At 39.2% G+C, this 19069-nt stretch overlaps 1 protein-coding gene across 1 annotated transcript in view; it reads left to right on the top strand.

The window, feature by feature from the left end:
* zmat4a (zinc finger, matrin-type 4a) overlaps window positions 1–19069 on the top strand; it is a 128212-nt gene that overhangs the window by 78579 nt on the left and 30564 nt on the right. Inside the window, exon 5 of the mRNA XM_058635366.1 lies at window positions 7205–7426. Coding sequence (XP_058491349.1) covers window positions 7205–7426 — 222 coding nt within the window. The remainder of the gene's footprint in view (window positions 1–7204; window positions 7427–19069) is intronic.

Here is a 19069-nt window from a genome sequence, read left to right as displayed (position 1 = left end):
AATTTCCTGTCCGTTCTTATAGCTCCACCAGTAGGTTGATATTTGTTGACTGGAGCAGTATTATATTATTTGTGTGAGAGAGAGTGCGTGGGGAAAGGGGTGATGTGTTGCCAGACTGGAAGCTCTGTGCTTGGTGTTAAACACTAAAAATATTTTATTACACTACAACAATTCACCAAAGGTTCTAAGGACAGCAGGAACAAGAAGTGCAGTCTGCAGTCTGCTGAATTAGCAGCTGTGTATGGATCGTTACCTACGGTGTCTTTTTGTGACAAACTGTGATGTAAGAAGGAGCTCTGCTATCATCTCCCGTGTTGGCAAACATCCAAATCCATTTATTAGAATGGGGTTGAAATTAAAAACAAAACGTGGATCAGTGCATTTCTACTAAATCCAGCCTGTCTCATAGTGCAATTTATCTGAGAGTAAACTGGCGAGATAGACTTCAGTGCTCACTGTGTGCCCGTGCCAGGAATCAGCTCTGACGACTGCCATTGTTTCAATTCATTTCTGTTTCAGATCAAGAGCTCTGCAGTGTATTATTACTATTCACAACCAGAATTGCTACTTTCAGCTAATGACTGGTCTCTGATATTGAGTTCTGTGGCTGTGGAGAGTTTGTGAAAGTGCCACAGACACACACACACACACACACACACACTCTTACCTCGCACTTACCTCTCACTTGTCTCTCACTTTCCCTACTGTGAAGATGAGTCTGATATTCAAGTGTGTGATACCTGTACGAACAAGTTCAAGAACATTCAAATGAAATAATACCTCTGAAGTATCTTCTGCCAGCTTCCATCCCCAAAAGAAATTTATTTAACCCAGAAAGACTTATTTTTGTTACATTATAAATCCCTGTTGGAAACATTTTTCACTGCATTGAACTCATCCTCTACTCTGAACCTTTATAGAATCAGGAGCAGTGGGCTGCAATTAGTGTTGGCTCCTCCAGCCTTTTTAAGATGGCAGGGATTTGAACCAACAATCTTCTGGTTACAAGCACAGTTCCTGTTCCACTTGGCCATGAGCTTAAATATCCATCCATCCATCCATTTTCTACCGCTTTATCCTCCACATAAGGGTTGCGGGGGGTGCTGTGCCTATCTCAGCTGACATAGGGTGATAAGCGGGGTCCACAGCCTGGACAGATCGCCAGTCTATCACAGGGACACATAGAGACAAACAACCATCCATTCTCACACAGACGGTCAATTAATCTAATCACAATCCGTCACTGTGGGAGGAAGCTGGAGGACCCGGACAAAACCCACACGCAAAAAAAATTTCAAGAACATCGCAAACCCAGGTCGTCTTCCTGCAAAGGCAAGGGTGCTAACCACAGCACCAACCGTGTGGCCATGGGCTTAAATATATGTCAAATAAACTGGGGCAGTTAAAATGTGTACAGCGGTACAAATTCAAAATATCAGTCAGTGTTGCTCCCTTGTCCTCGAGGCTCTTGAGGGTTGCCAGGCAAAACTTTGAGTGGGCGGAACTACACGTTGTCCAAGACAAGAAGTCAATTTGAGTTCTAATCAGCAAGAAAACAGCAGTGAGACCCAGTCTGTTTATACTATAGCAGCACAAATGTTTGTTTTCCCTAAGATGGTTGACGTTGTTTTTATTCTTTCATTTTTGCTGTTTCTGACTTTTTCTGTGCGGTAGGACAACCTATAGCTTAGATAGATTGGCCCACTTGTAAATCCGCCCCCTCTCTTGCAGTTTTGCAGACGGATGCTTCTGAGCAGAGACGTGTAGAAACCCTTCACTGTAAGCCTGGGCGCTGATTGCTTCAGTTGCAGGAGCAGCTTGAGATTGTGCTCGTCCTCACGCGGTGTCAGACAGCAGAGCATGAAGCTGCCGCAGTGCACGGCATGTTCATGTGCATGTGCGTCCTCAGACTAACCCGCGATGATGCCTCCGTCATGAAATGTGGCATGTGTACCATTGTCTTGACTTGATGATGATGAATCCAGACGATGAGGCTGGGGTGACTCATACCCTGGTGTGCTGATGATTCTCCCCCAAAAACTTTCCCTCTCAGACATGAATGTCAGAAAAATTTCCCTCTGGGAGAAAACTACAATCCTCTTAAAACTAGTTTTTGCTGTCTTCTTGGTGTTTAGTGCTATGTAATTTTAATCCAAGGATAATTTTTTTCTTCAGAAGTGAGGACCTTTTTTTTTGCCAAGTTTGCAGCACCGAGTCAACACCATCTGCCGCTCAACGATGGTGATGAGCAGAAACCCTCAATCAAAGCACATGGGGGAATTAAACAGTATATGGCTCTAATGATGCACAAAATGGGTAGAAATGGTTTAATTCCTTCATTTGCCTGCTGGGTTATCGATGAGACTGTGGAGCCGTCGTGAAATAACACAGGAATGTGCTGCCTCGCACTAACTCTGCAGACTCCAGGAGTCGGCTGCGAAACAAAGTGGGGACACAAGCCGTGAGAATTAGAACATGATTCCACTTTGCTGGAGGAGAATAGCGAACAGAGGATGCACTGATTATGATGAACGGTCTTTGCTTATGTCCCTGTGAGTCTTTTCCCGTGTTTCACCACTTTGCCTCTCATTTACACCTAAGCTTGTGGGCAATATTTCACATGGGAGACTCGGCCAATAAATAAATCCTCTCTGGATAATCGATGTTTTATTCACACCTTGTCTTAATAGCTGCTAATCCAAAAACCTGCATGGGAGAAGACAGAGGCTGGCAGGTGTATAGATAGTGGGTGTAAGGTATTATATATAAGGTATTTCCCCCAGGAGTTAGTGGAAACAAATAAGCGGCTACATATTGGACCAGAAACACAGGGAATTGAGGATACTTACGTTTGAGGAAAATCTGGGGGTGTAAAAAAAAGGGAAAGAGTTTACCACATATCTGTGATAGTATCCTGAATTATAGTTTTTCCTCTAGGGGTTCACCACAGTAGGGGTTCCACATATTTGATTTTGGCAGATGTTTTTATTCCTTCCTGATTCAATCCTGATTGGGTAAATTGCTCACAGGTACTTCACCTGGCGGGAACTTGAACTGGCAACCCTTCAGTTATAAGCCAAGTTCCAGTTCTCAGAATCCCTAGTTATAGCAATAATATAAATTCTGGATGAAGACTCGGAGCCGGGAAAGTGTTTGAAGTTCAGAAATGACTCGGTGTGGATTCATCTCAAGTATTTCACCCTTTTTTCTGACTTACTTTTCACTTTTCATCCCCATCCTCAACTCTTTCTTTCAGTTTCTATGTTCCCTCTCACACTTCTTCTTATTTTGGCTTCTCCCTTCAGGGGTTAGTGGATGATCTGCCTTCATCTTGCCCTGTCTTTTGTGTCCTCTTCTGTTACACTAACTGTCCCCATGTCCTCATTCACAGCATCCATGAAGCTTCTCTGTGATCTTCCTCTTTTCCCTCCATCTTCAACTTCCTTTTGTCCAATCTAATCCCTGTCCCTCCGCTGCACATGACCAAACCATCTCAACCTTCACTCTCTTACTTTATCTCCAAACTGTCTCCAAACCAGCATCTTCAGCTCTGCCACCTCCAGCTCCACCTCCTGTCTTTTTAGACACTGCCACTGTCACACATCACCCCTGACACTCGTCTCCACCGCTGCCTGCACCCTCCTCTTCGCGTCTCTTGGACACGTCACTGTCCATTGCTCTGAATTCTCTCTCTCTTTCACTCTCGGTGGCATCTGGGTGTCTGCGTCTCTTGGTAATTGCCTGAATGTTATCGCTGAACGGGGGGAGGCAGGCTTTCAGGTTTCAGTGCGTCTCACATGCCAGAGGTGTCTAAACAGCTTTGATGCAGCATTACGCTGTTAGTCCTCCGTATATTTAAAGCTCCTGACAACTGAGTCTATTACTGTATGTGTGCAGCTATTAATGTGAGGCTTAGTGAGTAGGCTGCTGGCTCGTTTGTGTTCCCAGGTTCAATTGCTAGATTGTATGTTGCGAGCAGGGCTCTGCCTTTCTGTAGTGTTTATGATGATACAAGTACATATTTTTATGTACACACAATTACAAGTTGAATGAAATAGCTGTGTGTTTATTCCCTGATGGGTAATGCAGGACCACACTGTGTCGACTACACTGCAAAAACAACCATGGCTGAAATTCACACCACTTGTTTGTGTTATGTCAGGAAATCTGAATGATTTTTAAACACCAAATTTAGTACAAATACATCGTCCCCACAAGCTTAAATCCTTGGTTATCACTCTCGACTCTGGTGTGGTGTGACACAACCTTCAGTTTCCGTTTAGAAAATGCTGTTTAATAGTGAGATAAATACAGAATTTGCAGAAGCTAAAGAAAGGGGAACGGTTCTGTGTTAGTTTGCAGGGTGTAATGCCTTGAGAAGGTTGACTTACCTTAGCAGAGGCTAATCAAACACTCAATATTTGTCTGTTTATTAAATGAAAGCTGCTCTCCAAATTCATGAAGCCAGCTGCAACTTTATAATACATGAACAAAATTGATGCCGCACGTAACTCGGACATTCCAAAAGAAATCGGGAGGCAGAGCGGTGACATGAGTGACATGGCAGGAATACACACAAGAAGAACAGCTACGGGATGCATTCAAGGAAACTCGTAACTGTCACTGTGCTGCTGTAGTAAGAGACTTCAAGTAATCCAAGCAAGTCAAAAACCAAACGCGAGAAAGAGAGAGAAGAAAAGGAGAAGAAAGGTCAGGAGGAAACAAAAGAAGTCAATATGTAGCTCATCTGGTTAAATATTCAATGTGCTGTGCATACAGAGATGGTTGTCTGCATACACTGGTTGAATTGACTGGTTATGTGAGTTACTTTCTATCATTTCAAATCAATCAGGTCATTGTCCTCTGTCCTCTATCATCAACAGGACATTGTCACTCAGAGAACTTTGGTTATTTTCTCTTTTCTGGACCATTCTCTCTGTAGACTCAATACATGGTTTTCTTATATACACCAACACACGACACATATAAAGTCACCTGACTCAAACCAACAGGTTTACTTATAATAAAGTCTTGGGTGAGTGCAATTTCACCCATCCCTGCTCCATTTTAACAGCTATGTTCCTCTAAGCAAGGCATTCAAACTCGAGGGCTGCCGCTCTCTTGAGCTCTGACCTCCTCCTAAAGGCGATTACAGGGACATAACTAAATATGACAGTTTACATTGGCCCATTAGTCCACGAGGTCACCCCACAACCTCAAAGTCACTGATTCTAATCCCACATAAAAGCCAGTCGCTGTGGACGAGAGAACATCGGCTGGATGTAAAAAAAAAAAAAAAGCCTAATGCAAATATAAAGCGTGCTGGGCCTTTGGCTCAGCAGCGACTCTCCGAAGAGCCGAGAACTCTAACCTGAGAGCAAAACGCTGACACTGACACTCTCTCCACTGTGTTTTTCACTGGAGTTGCCGTTTTGAAATGTTGACTGGTGTAATGGAACGTAATGGGACGACTGTAAATGTTGACTCGGGGTGGGCCGAGCAGTGAAGTGTTAAAACTGATTAAGTTGATAGTGTTGTTTTGCGACGGGAGGAGCGCAGCGCTGCACACGTGGCCCCCGTTTGGGGTTAATGCCGTCAACCATGCGTGAAGACACAAGTGAGCAGAAGAGCAGGCTCTTTATTCTGTTTGCCAAGTCGAATTTAGGTTTTCCTCTTCAGGCATTTAATGGAGATAACAGCTTGTTATTCAGAGCGCTGCACTCGTGGGGCTGCAGTCATTGTTACATTTCTGCTGATCAGTGCTCATTAAAGCACACAGCACTTACACTGATTTCTGTCTGCTGGCTACAAATCTCCACTTTAAAAAGCCAAGTTGTGTTTTTCAGGCCGCCGTTCGCGGCCTGTATTCTTGTCACATTTTCATAAAAGGTTACTTAGAAAGCTCTGATTTTTAACAAAGAGAAAATGCAGCTCATAATTAGGCTTTTTCATTCTAGGGCAGTGTTTTTCCTTGTATGAGAAAGAAGAGGTGACCTCGCTGTCATGTGCATGCTTTCATTCTGTTACATTGGATTTGGCTGTTGAATAATAAGGTGAATATTCTCATATAAAAACAAATGTTTATGGAGATTTTTTTGCGTTATATAGGCCGACGAAGAACCAAATAACTTATGACTGGTCTCGTCAAATTTTTGACGTTTTTAAATTCTTTGAAACAAAGATCATGATAAAGACAATTTGGCACATGAACAGGCAAATTAAAGATACTTTTGTATATTTATTTTTCTTTTTGGACTTGCCCATGGAAAGCAAAATATGGGAATATGAGACACTTGCTACAACAACACAAACCAGATTTTATTATTTTTCTGGCTAAAATCAGGATATTCAGTGTCCGTACCTCAACCACACTTGACTAAACATCTGAACTGTTCTCTTTAACAGTATTTGGAGCTTTGATCAATGAGCATGATTGGATTCTGGTGTTCAGAATTCTATGTAATAAATGGTTTGTCTGTGCCAGATGTGGATATTGTGTGAATACAACTTCAATTTATTAAAGTGACAAAAACAGTGTCATTATTTGCTTTAGAGTGAATTTGACTTAATTTGTAACTGTTCAAAAATAAAATTTTAACACATTCATAGTCGTAAGAAATGCTCTCTACAAATATCAATACTTTGTAATTGTAAGTTCAATGAACTGAATGAATATACAGTGTATAGAATTTTAGTATAACACTGTATATAGTGGCCTTTTATTATTAAAATTAACATTTTCTAAAATAAGGATGCACAATATTATCGGCAAAATATCGGTATCAGCTGATATTGGCTTTAAAATGTATTATCTATAATATATTACCCTTCTTGAATGTTCCAACTATTATGTTTATGTATTTGAAAGACAATGAAGAAAGTGTATGTCTACATGTGCTGCGACATGAGTATGAAAAATATTGTGTTCATTGGTTATCGGCCCGTGCGATATTTTGACATATCAGATGTTGGCAAAAGGTCCCAATATTTAAAAATCTAATCATTTCCCATCTTATTCTTAGATAATTACATAACACTGTGATTCCTCAAGGCATGATTTGCACATCTGCTCAGGACCTGGCACAAATTGAAATCTGTTTACCATAAAAAAAAGAACATCTGTGTCTCCCTTTGAAGTGCTAAAACCCAGCAGAGCCTCATTTTTATGTATTGTTGTTGTTCTGTTTTTGTTTTTTTCTATCAGAGGCTTCCCCCAGTCCCGTAAAGAGCTCCCCAGAAACGTCCCCCATGACGTCCCCGCGACAGCGCCGCGACTCCGACCGCTACTGCCAGCTATGCAACGCCTGGTTCAACAACCCTGGCATGGCTCAGCAACATTACGACGGCAAAAAGCACAAGAAGAACGCGGCCAGAGCAGATCTGCTGGAGCAGCTTGGCAAGACGCTGGACATGGGGGAGATGAAAGGTAGGCAGCACCGCAGAGTGACTGTACTCGTATGTTGCTGGTTTTAAGCATCTGCGTCGCCTGTATTGGCACTCTGGATTGTTCCGGTTTTCAGTCAATGCCACTGTCGTTTACCGGGCCTTCCTTCTTTAAATAACGACAGGTGGGGATATGATGGTGCAGAAAGAGACTCTGCCGACACAAGGCTTGTACAGAACAAAGACAACTTTATTGTTGCGAGAGTTAAAGCCGAATCCTCGAAAAGGTTTTCCCGTAACCACACATTTTAAAGCCTTTGTTATTTGTCGCTCCCGGTCTTCACATCCTATGCTGATGTTCTCGTGCTCTTTTTGCCTTTTGAACATACATTTCCAATGGATGACAACAAATTTGACAATAGCAACACGTTTGTCGGCTCTCCCATACTCCAGAAAACCAGGAAACACCTGGGTTTTCTCCCATCAGATCTAAGCATCCCTTCGTTAACTCCCATTTTTGGTTTTATTTGGATTCCAATTAATTTCATATATGTGTATGTGATGGCCTCCAACTCAACTCCTTTGGTCCTGTCAAGTCTAAGTCAGATACTTCACCACAATGTCAAGCATATCACAGAATATGTTGAGCTATTTGCCCTCAGTATCTGTGGCAACTGTCTGTTTATGCTGTGTCAGACAGACTGAGAGTGCAGACTGAGCGAGGGACCAGCCATTAAACGGTGTTATGATGCAAGGTCTTGTAAAAACCTTAGGGCTTCTCATCTGCATCTATTCATGAAGTTCAAGACATCATGTGGCACTCATGGGCAGCTTAAGTCCTCGTACGGCGACCAAAAGTCTAAGTTTTCATACACAGGCGCAATGCGAGTAGCAAGAGTGTGATGAAGAATTATTGTTTGAATTTGACATTTTATTATTGAAAAAGAAGCTGTTTTATAATTTTATAAACTACAAGGTGGATGACTGACCTGAGTTGTTTGGATTTGGGTCAGGTTAGCATCATGTTGACTGGGTTTTCCTGTACTGTGCTTCAGTAAAAATGCCTTGCATTGTTGTCTACGTTCAGGAACATTTGATGTGATCTATTCAAACCAAAATCCAAAATGAGTGGAATTTCTGCAGAGAGCATTTCTGTGAGCCTCCTCTGAGAAACTGGCGGAGCACATTTTGATTAATATTCAAACATGAAAGAAAGGAAGGTGAAGAAAGGCCTCAGTGGAATTTCTGTAGCCCACTCAGACGGCGTTAACAAGCTGCAAACACAGCACCTCGCAAAACAAATTGCACATTGAGCAGCCGGAGAGGAACATTAACACTTGTTTTCAGCGGTGCTTTTGTCCAAATAACACTTTTTATCATCATAGTCATATTTTTTTATTTTTCAACAAGAGGTGAAGGTAACGGAATTTATAAAAAAAATGGGGGTGACAGAAAATTCATGTAAATTGGGAAATGGATGTGTAATGGGTGTGAAATGGAGCAATAAATTATCACATTTGACTCATTTAAAACTGATTTCACAGAGGCAGCTGTGATTTCTTTATGCTTCAATTCTCAACACATACAAGCATTTTTCTTTACCACCAATTTATCATTTATTTTTGAACGTTACCTCCACTCCTCATATCCTGTGGTCCCTCTATCTATCTATCTATCTATCTATCTATCTATCTATCTATCTATCTATCTATCTATCTATCTATCTATCTAATTAGTTAGCAGAATATAGTTAGCTAGGTCTATCTAACAATCTATTGAGCTAACTAGCTATGTATCTAGCTAAATACCAAGCTAAGTACAATTAGCTAGGTCTATCACGCTAGCTAGCTCGCTGTGTATCAAGCGAACTACCTATGTATATAGCTAACAAGCTAGAAATGTATCTAACTAATTAGCTAATTATTTAGCTAAATATAGATCGATAAAAATGTCCGTCTGGCTATCTATGAGCAGCAGCCCTTAAAATCAGATAATCATATTCATTATAAAACAAATAAATAAAGTTCTTTACAAGCAGAAAACAGACACATGTTTAAACATAAAACACTTAGTAAAGTGTGATATCTTCTCTCAGTAAGATTTCACAGTGTATAAACATTGTCTCATATATTTAATGTTTGCTTTATTGCTATAAAGAAAATCTTGTTGTGACCTTCATTGGTATTGTTTAATCTCTGAGGTTTTATCACACGTGTAAAGCACTCAGATTATTTCCTCTGCTGCTGCTGCTGATGTGAACAGACGCTCTGTCGACTGGATCCACCAGCGTGTCACAAGCTGTTAATTCTACGGAACAGAGAGGACGGTCCTGCTTGTCCTCTCCCAGTCACAATATGTCAATAACAATTACACAATATTATTCCAGCCATGTGGAGGGCCGGCTGCCAGAAGAGCAGAAGGAGCCCAGAGGTGTAGTAAAGGGTCACTGGTGTGTGACCGCGTTCATTGTGAGGAACGAATCCTTACAGCTGATTGGACACGGTCTCCATATCTCCAGGCCTGATTGGTTCTTCATGCTTCATGCAGTAGGCACAGCGTGGTGAATGGTTGATGGCAGATGGAGTGGTGAAGTGTTTACTCTCCGTTCACCTTCACCTGAATCCTCAGAGTTGTAGTTTGAAACCAAATGAATCGTACTGTTAATAATGTAGTGGAATAAAATAAAACCGTTAATCATTTCCAGGATTTCACACTCTCACCGTGGAAATTTCACAATAAATGACATCATTATCATTTCACAGGCTTTAACTGTGATCATTTGCAATATAATACTGTGTTATTTGTACTTTATTGTGAAATTACCATGTGGCTGTTATGGAAAACCGTATTAAATTGTGATTAAATGCAGTATTTCTGTAAGAATAGGTTGCCAAATTACAGTTATGTACTGTGTGTAACAATTATTACAGTCCAGGACACAGCAATTTACAGTAAACTCATTTTTCATTCAATGTATAGCCATATGTTTTATATACAGGAATTTATACAGAGCAAATACTGCTAAATATCATACTAACTAAATAACATACTGTATAACATTATAACTCAGTAAAATATAGTATTTACACAGGAAAATACTGCCAAATCAAGTATTATACAGCTGTGCAGTTAAAGTAAATATGTCAATTTACCCTAAAATGATGCAATTACTGTAAAAATACAGGACACAGTAATTTACTGTAAATAAAGATAGTAATTTACCTTAAATATATAGCCAATATTATATTATTCCTAATAAAAAAATAATTTTAATTATTCAGTCCTGTTTAAATGATACCTGTGGAGTAAACTGCAATATTTATACTATAAACTATTGCTAAGCTGTTGTAATATAAACAGTCTAATGGTGTAAATACGGTAAACAGCTGTCAATTTACTGTAAAATCCCACAGAAACCTAACAATCAGAGCCCTGTGTAGATGGTAAAATCAGACTTGGAGGAGTGTTAGTGAGTAAACACAGGTGTCACTGATCGCATTGATTGAGCTTCTGCTGTGTTTAGATGCATTGATGTGATTAGTAACACCTGTGTTTACCCACCGTGCCGAGCTTGAATCCATCACATCCAGAGTCAATATCAGTGTGAAACACACGTAAAGCTTTGTATGATGACTCTTTCTTTAGAGCAGGACATATTGATCATAAACTCAACTAATCCAGGACTGATGCACAACATTAGATTGTAATCCAACAACTGTCTCAAAATTAAACCTATAGCTACATGTTTTGTTTTCCAAATAGAATTTCTTTTCAACACCATCACTATCACTATTCATGGTGTTTGAAAGAGCAGCTTTAAAACTAGGTTTTAGAGGATCTTAGAGGAGTTTTCAGTTTTCTTTGTGTCCAAGTATATTTTGTTCAAAATCAGCTCAGTATTTCTGAATTGTTCCTAAAAGAAAAAGGTTTTATGTCAGTGATCAACTCTGTCGTCTCTGAAGATCTTTAGTATTGATTTATTCAATGTCACCTTTAAGAGATTCATGGTCCTGCTATTGTGATGACACTTTAATACTTGACCCTTTAGCCCAGAGGTCTCAAACATGTTATCATAAAAATAATTGGCATAAGCAGTGAACACTATTTTTTTTTCTTTTAAATACAAAACACATGGTTATATTTATCACTTCACTAATACTAGTGAAAGATCTTCATGAAGAAACATCATGATGGAATATTGTGAACACTTGACTGGCCCCCTTGTTGCCAGACTAAACATTCACATTTGAGACCCCTGCTTTTACCCTGTAAAAGTGCATTTTCTCATACTTTTCTGTTATTTTAATGATTCATACATATTTCCCTGTATTTTCTGGTCGTACTCTAATAAGGCGATTGAAGAGATACGGTCATTAAAGCGTTGCTACAACAACACTTTTGCAGCACTGTAACATAAAGTCCTCCTCGTCTTTGTCCTGATGTCTCTGCCACGCTGCTGCTGCTGCTGCTGCTGCTGCTGCTTGTTGTTTTTGCACTTGTGTCGGGATGAGCTGTGTTCACCAGCATCAACATCACAGTCATTATGAAGAGGCTGAAAATACCAGCGTGCTGTAGCTGCACTGTTCAGCACTTGAGCTAATGAGCGTTTCTCTCCGGCGAATATCAATTAGTAATGAAGTGGCAAATCATCCTATCAGGAAAAAACCCAGCACTGTGATCCTGTGGAGGGGGAAAGAAGGGACCACAGCGGGCAGATATAAGAGACGCCGCTGCCAGAGAAAGCACTTTTCCTTCTTTCATCTTCTCCCACGTCTGCTCTATTTCTCAATTTCCTCTCCTCTCCTCTCTCTTTGGCCCGTCTCTGCTTGCCGTTGCCTCTTCCTGACCTCCCACATGTGCATCCTCAACTTTGCTGAGAAAATGTGGAGTCTGACTGGAAAGATTGCCATGTGATGAAATATTCAACGGCTCCCATACGGGAGGAGGAGGCGCAGTCACCTGACATGTCTACATCTTGTTTTTGTGGACCGTTTGTGCAGCTGAGCTGTGATAGAGAGGTCGATCGCAAACAGTTGATGAAGGGAAGGAGAGTGAAGTTAACCTTTAAGAGTTCTTAGGGACATTTCATGCCATTCCGTTTTTTTTTTTTTACTGTTAAGCCATTTTGGCTCAGCTGAATGTATCTAGCTCAAATATTCATTTTTGGTAAAAACATTAAAGGGTTAAAATTTATTTGATATGTATATTTCAGGCTGATGTAGTTTTAAAAGACTGACTCATTTAAAGTGGAAAAAAATGTTAATATATAATATTTTTACAGCAGTTTTTGGGAAGGTGTCATTTTCTGCCGCTAGGAACAAATTTGTACGTTTTTTAAAGGAACTCTTTTTGTTTTTTGATTTTTTTTTTTTTTTTTTTTTAATCCGACATTGCAAAAAAAGTAACAATGCATCAAAGTCAATGTTTCTGCCAATCATTGACCTGTCCCAGGGCAGAATAATAATTATTATCAAATTTTCCTTGAAATCTATTTTATGAAAATTATTGTAGTAAAGCATTACAATTTAAAAAAAAAAAAAAATTATTAACATTTGAAATGTATATGTTAGGCTGAAGTAGTTTTAAAAGACTGACTCATTTAAAGTGGAAAAAAATATTAATATATAACGTTTTTGGGAAGGTGATGTTTTCTGCCGCTAGGAACAAATTAGTAAGTTTTTAAAGGAACTCTTAAGGGTTAAAACCTGATTTATTCTCTGTATGTGTATTTCAGTTTGTGGTGAGAAACTGTAGAATGGGTTTGTTGATGGGTTTAAGCAAAGCACAAGTGTGTAAATCACAACATTTTGGCAAAGTACATGAAAAAGTTGTTTTTCTCTCTTCTATTGTTTTGTGGATATATTAAAGAAGACAGTTATTTAATATGCTGTAGATGTCATGTCATCGACATCGACGTCTTGTTCTATTTGCACAAAGTTTTCTTACTTTCCAACTGCAAATTCAATTCAAAAATAATGTATTTGTCCCCCCAGGGAAAGTGAGTGCAGGCAGGCCTGCCAACAAACAGACAATGCACAAACAACTCATCCACATACTGTACAAGTAAAAGATGTTCATTCGGGGATTGATAGTTTTCTGGGTTTTTTTTACTATTCTATTATTTTTTTAATTTTATGTTAGAAATTAATTAATTAATTCAGTTTCAGGCCTCATATTTGGGAATTAACTGGACATGTGCATTTGCTTGTATGTCCTTGAAAATGTTAAAGTCGCGATTGATGTAAAAGCATATGGATATTATCGACAGTCACATGACCAGTGCAAGGGACAGTGGACTCCTACTGGGCTACCACTTTCACTTCCATTTCAGCATATAATTACTAACCATTTCCAGGTCAGTAGTCTAGGTCACCCTGTGGTTTGTCCCCCATGTGTTAACAGGTGTAATAGAGATATGGGTCACTTTGGAAAGACAACGTAACCATGTTGTCAAAATACAAAACAAAACAAGACAATGGATAAAGGCCACATATGAATTGAGCATCAAGATCTGTAGGTGCAGCCTTGTATTGGATCAGACGTTTTGGTACTGGACGTTCTGGCACTAGATATTTCGACACTGGACATTTTGGTACTAGATGTCTTAGTGCTAGACGTTTTGGCACTGGATGTTTTGGTCCTAGATCTTCAACAGCCTAATATAGTTCCAACACATCACAATAATAAAGGTATTCTTACAAGTTCAGTGTGCGAGCATCTCCTTGCTACTTGATGATGGATGTTTTTCCCTTTTCGCACCCGTCCTAAGACGTGGATGTTTAATTTTTTCTTTGCAGATTTGATACGAGCAGTTGAGTAAAGCAACATTCATCACACATGTGGAGTGATAAAGAATATACTGCTCTTTACTGAATGGTGCTCTGTCCACAGTGAGAAGCCATTAGCTCTTCACTGTCCCTGTGTTTGAAGTCAAACAGGTTTCCACTCATCTCTTCACTGCAACCATCACGAAGAAAAACAGAGGCGCTTAAATGTTTTACAGCTGTCTATATAGACAGAGTGCAGGTGCAGTATATGACTGTATAGAACAAAAAATGGCCTTACTTTACAGCACTCTGTAAAATTGATGCTCCCCTGCACTTCCCTTCAAATGGCTGGAGGTCACACGTTCTCACATTTTACCTTAAATAACAGCAGAGTTTTCACACACACACACACTGTGATAGGAGTGATTCAGCCTCTCCTCAAACTTTATCATCGACAGTGTGGACATGAGCGGTTTAATTTACTGTAACAGTGATAATGTTTGTAGAACTGTAAATGGGATGGAAAATGAATTAGCAGTAGACTCATAAAACACTTTCCTCTTGTTATTGTTACTGCAGAGGGTTTAAAAGGGGTCATGGTCTTCTCTCTTATACTTACATCGCTTTTTTCCTCTTGAATAACAACAACTTTGGGCACTTTTTTCTTAAAATCAGGCATGAAGCCACTTGTCTCTTTACTTTAATGTAATGTTTTTAGATATTTCATCTTATTTTTTAACAGAGTTCTCGTCCTTTTATAGATATTGTTGAGCTATGTTTTTCTCTCTCTCACTAGCCAAAGCTCAAGATTTGATTTATTATGTTTGGCAAAGGTAAAAATATAAGTTTTTCTGGTATTATTTCGAAGGCACAAGTGGGTTCTTCAAAACAAACCTGCCAAGAATTCTCTGAGCGAACGCGAGGAAACTTCTTATCGCGTTCAATATTCAGCACAAACTTGCAGGGAAACAAGAAAGCAGAGCATGTAATTCAGAAACTGTTGCCTCCTCTCAAGATAAGAACGTACTGGAGAAATTGGAGAATGGAGAAATTGAACGTGTGGAAAGGAAGAAGCAGCAAATGATGAAACAGTTTACCAACAACTCCTGAAACACAAAAAACACAAACAACAAGAATCTATAATTTATGAATGTGTCAAATTAATATGATGGAGAAAAACAAACTTGCATCCATTATTTGTTTAAATTCCTTGTATAAACGTGAGCTTTCTTGGTCTTTTAATGATTTCTGGCAGGCTGTAGGTGTAACACTGCCCTCTACAGTTCAACGTTCTCCTTCTTCTTCTCCTTCTTCTTCTAATACATTCTTCAGCACAGAATTCCAGAGCCCATCACAGATCAAAGTTATTCTTCTTCTGTTAAAGGTTTCTTTTGCTTTATATGACAAGCCTTCTTAGTGTTTGAGAAAATTGATTTTAAGGAAAAACATGAAAAGCCCATGAAAATTAAATGACCCCAAACCTAACTTTCTACGATACAAATGCTTTATTTCTGACGTACAATATATATATATATATATACATATATATATTACTGGCTGAATTACTGTGATTGAGTGGGTAATACTGAACTCAGTAGAAGTGGTACTAGATGTTTTGGCACTGGTCATTTTGGGACTAGATGTTTTGGCACTGGTCATTTTGGGATTAGATGTTTTTGGACTAGATGTTTTGGTACTGGACATTTTGGGATTAGATGTTTTGACACTGGACATTTTGGGATTAGATGTTTTGGTACTAGATGCTTTGGCACTGGTCATTTTGGGACTAGATGTCTTGGCACTGGTCATTTTGGGATTAGATGTTTTAGGACTAGATGTTTTGGGACTAGATGTTTTGGGACTAGATGTTTTGGCACTGGTCATTTTGGGACTAGATGTTTTGAGACTAGATGTTTTGGGACTAGATGTTATAGGACTAGATGTTTTGGCACTGGTCATTTTGGGACTAGATGTTTTGGCACTGGTCATTTTGGTACTAGATGTTTTGGGACTAGAAGTTTTGGCTGGACGAAACAATAGGGTATTTGTTATGGATTGTGAATATTCTGTCTAACAACATTCAAATACTACAGCCAACGTCCACGTGACTGTTACCTTTTAAAGCACTGCACAGCATCCAGATGTAAACATGGCTGCATTATCCATCAGTCTGTTCGCTAACGTGTCTCCCACTCACTGTGTTTAGTCCTGTCTTCTCCTGAGTGCTCGTCCTCAGCAGCAGCAGCAGCAGCAGCAGCAGCAGCAGCAGCAGCAGCCCACACACGGCAGATTTGATTGGTTGCCAAGTTTCCCTGTGAGACGGACTCTGTCTCTCTCCACGAGATGAGGCCAAAAGATCAGCTCAGCTCCACATTAGCTGATTCCATGCTTTAGTATGATGGACACCATTAGGTTTTTTTATCATTATCTGAAGTGGACAAGCTGCTCTTATGGCGAGCAGCAGAAAAGCCATGATGGATAAATAGTATGGTGCGTTGCCTGGGTATTATTCTGTCAGTGTGTCACGATCAACAGCTGAATAAGATAATATATATGTAGCATTTTAAGTCTTTTTAATTGCCCTTTTCTTAGCAAACATGCCCATCATACAGTCACAACTTTAAACTCATAATAAATGAATGTGTCGTCATTAATATAAGGACAATTTAACAACAAATACAACTTTACAATGCAAAGCAAGCGTTGCTATTCAGCTAATTTAGAGTGATCCTCATTAACTTAGATAAAACCTTAATAGCATCACTTTAAATTATAGTAACAACATGGGAATAGTATGGTAATAGCTGTTTAATATGGGCTAATACGGACACAGAATACAAATAATGTTATATCCTTTCTGTTAACAAAGACCAAACAGAGGCAGAATTATTACAACAGAATAAAATAACCAAAAGTTAAATTACTGCAGCTTTAAATTCCCCCAAAAAATAAACTCAGTGAATCTGAATCTTAACCCAGATTATACAGTCATTCTCTACATGTAAATGAATCAGTAGCAACTGCAATTGTAGTAAAGGTTTCTGATACTTTACACCCTCATAATATGATATTTTTATTGAAATTGTTGTAATTGACCACATTACCTTTCACTAACTGTACCTAATAAACTGCCTACCATGATTCCTATGTAGTTAAATAAGTTATAGATTGGCTCTGGGACCTTGGATCTGTTTTTTGATATCGCCGCATTAATCCCAGGTACATTGAAAGTGAAAAGAATAGATTTGAACTGAAGTCTCACTCTAATGATCCTGGTTCTAGTTAAGGCCTCTGTAATGGAGGCACATGTGGGTGCCATAGATCACTGTAATTATTAGAAACTGGAGCTATATAGAGACATGATTGCTATTTAATTTGTTTTATTGCGCGGGAATATAATGGGACTCCTACAGTTTTAGATGCTGAAATATCAGAGCCTTTCTGTCTTCCCGCGTTGTGTCCCAGTGCGGCGGCTAAATTAAACACGAGCCGCGGCCCCGAGCATCTGTTCTGCTCCACTGATGGAAGAAGAAGAAGAAGAAGAAGAAGAAGAGTCTCCCGTGGAAGCGTAACTGACAGTGACAGACAGACAAACAGTGTTCTGTACAGACACAGGCAGCACACTCACACCATCAGCATCTGTGTGTGAGTCTCACATTATAGCATTGTCCTTTTTTAGGTAAAGTCGCGCTATACTCGCCGGCCAATAAAGATGCTGCTGTAACTGCACACGTGTGTGAAAGTGCAGCTACTTCCTGTTACTGCTATTGTTGTGGTCGCCACTCGCCATTTAAATTTTTTTGTCAAAAAAACAAGCCAAATTTCACAAATTTAATCCAATTTAAAACAAAAATTGAGAACTTTTTGCTCAAGTGTGTTGAAACTGAAGTTCATCAGATTGCCTATAGGTTGTGCTGAAAGAAAAGGATATAATACATTCTATATTGCACACTTTTATAGCCTCTGTATCTACATTTAACATAGTAATGGGGAAAAAAGCAGCCTAAATGCTCTGTGGTCTAAGGGTTAAGGTATACAGCAACACCTGCCATATAATAAAAAAAGAAACCCTAACTTTAACCTCTGGCTCCTAACGTGTTTTCTTTACAGGAATACTTCACAGATTTGCATTTAGCTTTGTATTGAAGTATTCCTTTAAAGAAAACATGTTAGGGGTCAGAGGTTAAAGTTATTAATGAAAGTTGGCCATGAAAAAAATCCATTGATTAATACATTTCTTCTATTGTCTGCAAAAATCTAATATAAATGAATATAAGTACATTAAAAAAGGGCACATTTTAAAAGGAAACTTAACTTTTGTTTTCTTTAAATTTAAATCCCAGGAAATGGCTGCATTTTGCACATATGTAGAACAATCCTCATCCTCACCGGTCCTCAGATCACTACACTGACTTCCCATGATTCAACAGTCTTGTGTGTTTCAGAACCAAAACAAACGTCCTGAACACTTGTCGTCAGCTCACTTAAATCAGGCCTGAAAACATCATCATTGATCACGGCAGCTTTTTCTTAAATTCTCAAAATCCCACTGTTGTCTTTTATGATTTTAAGGTCTATTTTAGTTCTAATGTTAATGCCTTAAGCACTTTGAGTTGACTGTGTATGAATAGTGCAATACAAATACACTTGCCTTGTTGAAGAGACGGGATATGTTTCATACGACTTTTTCTAATTTAAATGACTAATTAAAGTCCATTTTATCCCTTATTAAGTTCCACGTTAGGTCGTTTACTGTTAAGTCTAAAGTAAATCATAAATATTATTAATCACAGTGACTTGAAGTATGCTTATACTTTACCCACTGTGATTTCCAGCAGCAGCAGCAGCAGCAGCAGCTGACACTAGATTGATCCTCTAATCACTTTAATCCTCGCCAGAGAGGATGTTATTATATATTC

The sequence above is a fragment of the Solea solea genome, chromosome 8 (genome assembly GCF_958295425.1).
Source record: "Solea solea chromosome 8, fSolSol10.1, whole genome shotgun sequence".
Classification (NCBI taxonomy): domain Eukaryota; kingdom Metazoa; phylum Chordata; class Actinopteri; order Pleuronectiformes; family Soleidae; genus Solea; species Solea solea.
This window is presented reverse-complemented; position numbering and strand designations above follow the sequence as displayed.